An 8789-nucleotide genomic window follows, 5' to 3' on the forward strand; every position below is an offset into this window, starting at 1 on the left:
GCATGACATTTTGGTTCCTAGTTTGGTGTAATTGACTATAAATGAGTGCTAGAGTTTGGAGAGCTGAATACTCCTCCCTGTGCCCAGAAGGCCTGGGGGACCCCACACGTGTCTGCTGAACCACCTCCTTCCCACTGAGTCTCTCAGGGAGCAGAGGCTGTTTTGATAGGGTCAAAGGAGGGGTCTCTTGACATCACACTCAACAAGTGGCCAATCCTGCAGGTGCAGCCAATGAGGTTGCTCAGAGACTGCCTGGGAAATGAGGGGCGGTGGGAGCCCACTCAGAAGACTGCAGGCGCCATGGGCAGAGCAAGGCAAAGAGCCAACGCTCAGCGGCGGAAGCAAAAGCAGCCCGGGGATCCTCCAGCCACCTGCGCAGCTGTTGCGGTCATGGGCGCGAGCCGCGCGCGGTGCCCACCTGTCCAAGTCGGGGTCGGAAGCCAGGAGGCACGCAGGGAGCTTGTGGCGGCCAAGCGGCGGCGGGGAAAGGCGCGGCGCAAGCGCTGGTTGCGGCGGGTCCAGGAGACCTTCGCCAAGAATCTGCTGCTCCCGCAGCAGCTGCGGAACCAGCGGGCGCTCATGCCCACCTCAGCGGCACCGGCCACGTCCCCGGGTGAGCTGGACCTGGGCGCGCAGCGCGAGCGCTGGGAGACGTTCCGCAAGCTGCGGGGCCTGAGCTGCGAGGGTGCCGCCAAGTTCCTGCTGGACACCTTCGAGTTCCCGGGCCTGGTGTACCACACCGGGGGCTGCCACTGTGGCGCTGTCCGCTTTGCGGCCTGGGCCCCTGAGGATCTGCACGTGATGGAGTGCAGCTGCAGGCTGTGCAAGAAGAAGCAGCACCGCCACTTCCTAGTTCCGGCCGAGCGCTTCACGCTGCTGCAGGGTGCCGAGAGCATGGTCACCTACCCGTCCAACACGCACCCGGCGCTGCACAGCTTCTGCAGCAGGTGCGGGGTGCAGAGCTTCCACTCCGCGGAGTCCGACCCGCGTGTGTATGGCGTCGCCCCTCACTGCCTGGACGCGGGCACTGTGCGCAGCATGGTCATCGAGGAGGTCGATGGTGAGGCTTGGGAACAGGAGGCCACCGAGGAGGACGACGACGACGACGTCATCCTGAACGCCTCCATCGAGATGGCCCTTGCCTGTCCTGGTCAAGAGGAGCAGTGACTGGGGCCACCAACAAGCTGAATCCAGTGTGCGGGTGGGGGCCCCTCCAGCCAATCCCTGCAGCACTTGGGGAAACAATCCTTCTCCCAGTGTGCATGCTACCTGTCCCTCTTTCCCCCTTCCCCTCCAGTTCTGTTGAAGGGACTGTCTCTGAATCCAGAACTTGAGCACACACCCCTTCTTCTGTGTACAATGATCACCTTGACATCTAACAAGCAAGTAGTGTCCCCACGTTTTCAAGCCATCTCTTCCATCACTTGGTTGTGCCATTCGTCCTGAAGGATCCCCACATGGCTGGTGGGAATCCCGTGTACTGTAAGGTTCTGGTGCTATTGTGAACAGGCTTGTGTGCAACACGTGCATTTTAGTGTGCTAGGCGGCTACATCCCAACGCTTTTGTGAACACTTACAGGACGTTCTCCCCGGGTTTCCTGAGGGTTTGTGTTTTAGGTGGACATGTTTCCACTACTTAGGAAAAGCTGTTGCTTTCAGCCACGTTGTTTATCTAGTGTGTTTCAAAATAGCATGTTTTGAAATCCGATATTACATACCTCATCACACTCAGTTCTCCAATGATGCTACTCTTTTGCTTGGTTTTGTGTTAGTGACTAACTGCTGGGAGGGGATGGGGAGAGAGGATTGAGAGGGATGTCCACCCCCTTGGATCTTTCAAAGTACCCACCTTGTACATGTGTTAAGTGTTCAGAAATTAATAAATATTTATAAATGTGAAATTGTGTTTGTTGATCTCTATATAGAATAGGGTTTGGCAGTGGGGAAATTGGGGCTGTTGAACAAAGTGGGCCTCTGTGAATGTCAAAGATGGTGGTATCTCTCACTCTGCAGCAAGGCAAAATTCTCCAGGGTCCCCTAAAGTTTGGATGAGGGGAATCAGCAGAGTGTTTGCACATTCAGCCTCTGGGGACACACTGTCTGTACTTGAATCTAGTCTCTGCCACCTATTGGGTAGGTCACTTGTGTGCAGTTCCCTAAGTGGTGGGATCAAGTCCCAGTGTTCTCATATTCAGGGCAAACCTGGTGCCCAGAACTGGATACCTTATCCATGAATACCCCTTTTCTCTTCTCAGCTGATGGGAACTCCTGTCAAGTCCCCCAGGCCATACAAAACTCTTGTTTGTCCTCTTCTATGGTGGGGTGGTAGGAAAACTATAAACCAATTCAATGAAATAACTTAAGGAAGGATGAGATTAGGGTTTGAGGATGTGCAGGAGGGTCAGATGGCTTTGTGCCTTGAGTGGAGGCCTGTCCTAGGCCTTTACTCCCCCCACACCCAGTGACTCTTGCCTCATAACAAATGGCCCCCAAGGTAATTCATAACATGGCAACCATTTAGTATATGCATGCCATTTCAAAATCAGGAACTGAGAAAGGACACAGGGCAAATGACTTTTCGTATACTATCTGTGACCCCCTTTGAAAAAGCCTGGCCTGCTATGCCTGGATTCATAGGAAGGCTCCTTGACTGACAGTCCTGGTGGCCTTGTGGACAGGACTGAAGGATGGGGTGGAATAGGAAGTGGAGTTCCTTACTTTCACCTCATGGTGGCATTCGTTTTCTTCTGAGCATGGCAGGCCTCTCTGTAGTCAGGCCTCATATGTGATGACTCAGACCCTGGGGGGGGGGGTTCAATAAGAAAGGTGATTGTTGCATCAGCTCCTGTGATCAAGCCTCAGAATTCATGGTGAGTCACTCCTGTCATATTCTATTGATTAGAAGTGAGTCACAAGCCCTTTCACATTCAAGTGGAATAATAAGAATTACATCTCTCAGTGGGGGAGGTGGCAGGCGCTATTTATAACAACATGAGATGGGAGATGTTGCTGTGGACATTTTCAGAAAATACAGTCTTGCACCTGTGGACTTCTAGGTAGCAGGTTATGTGTCATTCTGTCTCCCTATATTGGGTCTGCACGGCTGCACCCCTAACTTTTTGCAAAGTTCACATACAGCTTATGCACAATTTTATAGATGACTTAAGCCTTAAGGGAAAATAGGTTTGGTTATACCTCCTTCTCTGAGCAAGAACAAACCAATGTGTGATTGATGGTCCAGAGAATAAGATGTTAGGGAAAACAGCTGTTCAGTCAGTCTTGGAGCTGACCTTGGCAATGCCCTAATACACAGTCCAGTGTGCTAAAAGCTACAACAAGGAAATAAGTCTTGCTCTTCCCACTGGGGAGGTTTCACCTGTTGGGAGTAGCATATATTGGAGTGCTTTTGCACGGTGGCACCGACCATCCCTTCTGCTCTCCCTTCTAAGCATTCATGCATTCCTTCTTTCCTACCACAAACATTTACTGAGGATTTGCCACTGGCCAAGTACAATGTGAGAAGTGCTCCAGGATACGGCATGAAGTAAGTCAGGTAATAAAGCCGTGTTGCCAACCTTTTAGGCAGACATGCAACTTTGAGTTAGGTGTGCACACATGAGAGGTAATGGGGGTTTCTTAGTCTGAGCGCCCCAGAAATCACGCACGACATCAGACCTGTGAGTAGCTGAGTGAATGACAAGACGTGTGATCAGAGGTCTCATGTCATTTCCTAAGAACTTTTCTTGGCTCTCTCACAGAATGCCATAGAAGAGGGAACTTCGGTGTCCCCCAGAGTAGACCAGAAGGGCCCGCATAGCCTAAAAGATACAGGGACAAACTCTTGCTGCCTGTACCAAAGGCTTCTATAGAATGAGCTCGATAAGAAAGGTGTGTTCTTTTCTGGCAAGTGTCCAGGACAGTCTGAGTTAAGGAAATTCCCATGTGTACTATATGGAGAGGCTTTGACTGATAAATGTAGTGTTATTTCTTCAATTTCCCTAGACAGATACAGTATTTTCCTAATTAAGTGTGCTCAACAATGAAAATTCATATCATGAACCCAAATGGAAATCAATATCACTGGTCATAGCGTAGAATCTCATTAAATGAGATGAGTAAGTTGATCTTTACACCCAGTTTTGAAATGAATCATTTCAAAATCATGAAAATGAAACAGGTGATGCATGTCTGAAGACCCTCCCATTAACAAGCACCTCAATCTCTTCTGTTAATTAATTCTCACCTAAGCCTCTCAGAGCACATTTTTTTCTTTTAGGGTACCAGGGATTGAACCCAGGAAAGTTCAAGCATGAAGCCACACCTTGAGCCCCTTTTCACTTTTTATTTTGAGATCAGACCTCACTAAGATTCTGAGGCTGACTCTGAATTTGTGATCCTCCTGCTTCATCCTCCAGTGCTGCTGGGCTGATGTGCATGTGCCACCACACCTGGCATCAGAGCACATATTTTTAAGCATGCTTTATTGACTTGGCACTGTGACCTGAGAACAGAATTACTAAGCGCATGGAATCCAAACTGATGTGTGGCACAGGGAAGGAAAACCAGTGCTACTACCTGACGCATTCATTAAGGACGGCAGGAAACGTTAGCTCTCTAGTACTTCTACCCCACTCATTCTGATCCTTTCCCCCTTTTGCATGGATCCAACTCACTTCATGGATCTAGCTCTTCTTCACGCTTCAGGCAATTCACTGTCCCTTAGTGAATCCTTGCCCAAAGTCCCAGCATCCTCTCCATTGACTTTGGCCTCCTTTAAAGGTCTGAAATGGGAGCTGAGGTTGTGGCTCTGTGGTAGAGCACTTGCCTAGCCTGTGCAAGGCCCTGGGTTCCACCCCAGCACCAAGTAAATGTAAATAAAATAAGGATATTGCATGTAACTACAACTACAAATTAATATTTTTTAAAAAATCTGAAATGTTAGTGTTTTGGACATTTTGAGACCTCCAACATTCTTATTCCATATGTCCATATATTTGGCTCTGTGACCACAAAAAACAGCATGATAGTTTGGATCACACTTGTTTGGAGGAAAGAAGCTTTGAACAGACTTCCCCAGGGGCTCTTGGACAAGTCTGCCAGTTGTTGCTCTTTGAATGTGGAACATCTTCACATACCTGTATTCATCTTCCCCATGAGAGTTGATTGAGGCAAGGCATGTAAATAGGTAAATGCAGCCATGTGGCTCAGTGGTTAAGTGCCCCTGTTCAATTTCTGGTACCAAGAAACAACGACAAGAAAACAAAGAACTAAACAGAACAACAACAACAACATTGAGGTGAAGCAGTTCAGAGGATAAGGATATGGCACACAAGCACAAAATCATAGCAATGGGAAAATATGGCCTTATTGATGCTTGTTGTGGTTCCTCTTTTCAAAACCTTCTCATATTCCCAACTTTTGCATGAGAAGCTCGAGAGCGTCTTGCATTTCACACTCTTGAAGGGGGAATTGGTAAGTAAAATCAGATCCTAGGAGAACACATGGAATGTACACACAGTGTGAAACCAGTCAATAAACAACTCTGGGCCATGTTTCCCCCTTTGGTAAAGTAGTCCCAGAATGTTAGATCTCCTAACTAGGGAATATTTTTAAGTGAAGTGATAAAGACAATAGAACTCCTTGCCCTGATGCTTCAATGGTCAGCAGGAGCCATTTGTCACCATTAAGATTACTTATATTATTGTTACAAGAACTTTGGACCCAATGTAAGTAGGCCCTGCCAGTTCTGCTGGACTGAAAGGAAAGTAAGCCCAGGAGTTTCCCCAAGACCTTTGCCCTATGCCACCTGGAGAGAGATTAAGATTTTCTCTTTAGGACGTAGATTTAGAGATTCCACCGGCAATACCTGAAACGTGGCTCTGATATCCTACTATAGTCTTTGTGCTCTCCATAATGTACAATGCATAGTGCCCACAAACAAGGCACAGTTGGATGGGTTGATGTCATCACTGTCCCTCACTTACAGTAATGGACTTAGGTGAGTGACATTGGTTTTCTCTGTAAGGCTGTAGAAGCTGTAACCAATGTGCACCATGATCACAAGGTAACATGAGAGCATCTGGACACAGCTGGGATGGGCAGAAAGTTCTGGATGGAGAAACCCAAAATGGTGACCTCCTGGTCTCTGGGACAATCCCTCATCATCAGAAGGTGGCAGTTTCTTGTCATCAGAAACCCCAATGAGCAAGTCCCCAGCCTCAGAGGATGGCACACTCAGGATCCTCACCTCTTTGGTAAGAGCTTCAGGTCTCACCTCCAGGCACCACAGTGTCCCACAGGAAAAGACAGACTACCTTTCCTCAGCCCATCCTCCTGGGGATTGGGAAAACTTTCTCTGCAAACACTCTGATCCAGATTCTACTTGCAACTTTCTTTTCCTGACTCTCAGCACCATGGTGCTAAATTTGGGCTGGGCATGGCTGTAATCCCAGCTGAATGGGAAGATGAGGCCAGAGGTTTGCGAGTTCAAAGCCAGCCTCAGCAATAGTGAGGTGCTATACAACTCAGCAAGACCCTGTCTTGGAATAAAATATAAAACATGGCTGGGGGTGTGGTTCAGTAGTTGTGTGTCCCTGAGTTGAATACTCAAAAAAAAAAAAAAAGAATCTGGCTAAAAATTTGGAAGATCAGTATTTTATGAAGTTTGTATTCCTCCCTCTAGGCCCTTGTCATTCTGGCTGCAATGGAAAGAAACATAAGAGTTATCCTTTCATATGAATGAATAAAGAAGGGTAGACAACACAAATGAAACAATGATTTCCAAGAGGTTGGATATAAAGCAGTCAATGGGGGTGAACTATCAGAGAGGAGAAATAAACATCTTGAGCAACATGACCACCTCAGCTTACTTGGAGGAGACCCTGGTAGTCTCCCTGGCTTGTGAAAGTACGAGAAGTCGTACTAGTCGGCTTTAAAGAGCAATTGGACAATATGATATCATGTGAAAGGAGCCAAGCAGAGAAAGGCAAATACCACTTGATCTCACTCATGTGCGGCATCTTAAATGAGTGGACCTCATAGAATAAACATGACAACTGTAGTTATGAGTCTTGTGTTGTTGTTGGGGATTGTTGGGAAGAGGATGCAAATTTCAGTTAGAAAGGAAGAATAAGTCCAGGACATCTGTGATACAACATGGTGACTATGATGAATAACACTATATTGCTTTTAAAAAATCCCATGTTAGGGCCTGGGGTTGTGGCTCAATGGTGGAGCACTCGTCTAGCACATTCGAGGCATTGGGTTCGATCCTCAGCACCACATAAAAATAAATAAAACAAAGGCATTGTTTCCAACTACAACTAAATTTTTTTTAAATCCCACAATAGTACATTTTACGTGTACTAAATCTCTAGAAATTACATGGGCGGTCCTACATATGTGCATTAGCTTGATTTAGACGTTCCACCATGTACACATACATGAAATGGGTTGCACACTCCAATATATATATATATATTCTCTACTTGACAATTTGAATAAATAAGTACATTACAAACATCCTAAGAGTCAAACAGGTAAAAATGTCCAAAAGAATGGATTGGATGCCTTTTTCAAACTCAATAAAAAATTAACTCAAAGTGTATCAATGACCTACATGGAAAGGAAAAGCCATAACTCCTTCATAAAAACAGCATACAATAATTCTCAGGCAGAATTATCATCTCTGCAGAATGTTCCAGGTCTCTCATCCAGGTGTATCAGTGTTCCATGGAAACACAAAGATTGCCTCTCCTCAGCCTATGTATCACCTTGGGTATTAGAAAATTTTTGTCTCTGATCCCAATTCTATTTCCAAATTCCTTATTCTGAGTCTAAGGAAGATCTTGCTAAATATGGAAGATTGATATCCTTGAAAGAAAGAATTCCATCTTGAAAAGACTCTATTTCTGCCTACAATGTAATGAAAAAGTAATAGATGTCCCCTTCCACATAAAGCAACAAAAGAAAGTAGTGAGTGACTCATGTAATGTCCATTATTGTGAGTGGAAGGATGACGTCAACCCTACCCACCTTTCACCTGGCTCTTGGTCCTCATGCTTTGTACATTTGGGAGAACATGAGGAGTATAATAGGCTCTCAGAGTTAAGTCTCAATGTAAAATAAATCCTGATGTTATTATAGGTAATGGATTTTTACATCTGATACTGTGGCGCAAACAACAGAGGTAGAAGAATAGATGCACAGGCCATTACCAAAATTGCAATGCTTTGTGCTTCAAAGGCTCCACACAAAAACGTAAATAAGAATTCATGGAACTATTTCAAAGTCAGGTATTCGGCTAAAGTTACATGCCAACTATACAAAGAATGTCTGTAACTCAATAGCATAAATAGACAAATAATCTTATTTTTAAATGGGCAAAGAATACGCTGGGACATTTTGCCTAATGAGTCATACAAATGGCCAGTAAGCACCTGAGAAGACACTCACTGATTGATGCATGATGGAGACCCAAATCTAAACCACAGTGAGCTACTCCTTCACATAACCTGGATGACAACATTTAAAGTCAGACAATTTAACATTTAAGTCAGACAATGATAATTGACAGAAACAACTGGAATAATGGAATAATAGATTGCTTGCTGGGATTATAAAATAGGGCAGCCCCTTTGGTAGTTTGGGTTTTCCTCAATACCTGAAACAGTTTCCAAGTGACCCAATAGGTCCACTCTTAGGAATCCACCAAAAGGAAATGAAAATTTATGTCAAAACAAAAATGCATTCACAAATGTTGAGAACATGAATATTCATAAAGGCCAAAG

At 45.6% G+C, this 8789-nt stretch overlaps 1 protein-coding gene across 1 annotated transcript; it reads left to right on the plus strand.

The window, feature by feature from the left end:
* The first annotated feature begins 300 nt into the window (after positions 1–300).
* On the plus strand, positions 301–1167 carry LOC144250699 (centromere protein V-like protein 3). The gene has a single exon (XM_077793650.1). The coding sequence runs from the start codon at positions 301–303 to the stop codon at positions 1165–1167; it is 867 nt and encodes a 288-aa protein (XP_077649776.1).
* The last annotated feature ends 7622 nt before the right edge of the window (positions 1168–8789 follow it).

This window comes from Urocitellus parryii, chromosome X, assembly GCF_045843805.1.
Source record: "Urocitellus parryii isolate mUroPar1 chromosome X, mUroPar1.hap1, whole genome shotgun sequence".
Classification (NCBI taxonomy): Eukaryota; Metazoa; Chordata; class Mammalia; order Rodentia; family Sciuridae; genus Urocitellus; species Urocitellus parryii.

What these genes read in the sequence shown, in the direction of transcription:
- LOC144250699 (XM_077793650.1), top strand. Translation starts at nt 301, where the DNA reads ATGGGCAGAGCAAGGCAAAGAGCCAACGCTCAGCGGCGGAAGCAAAAG.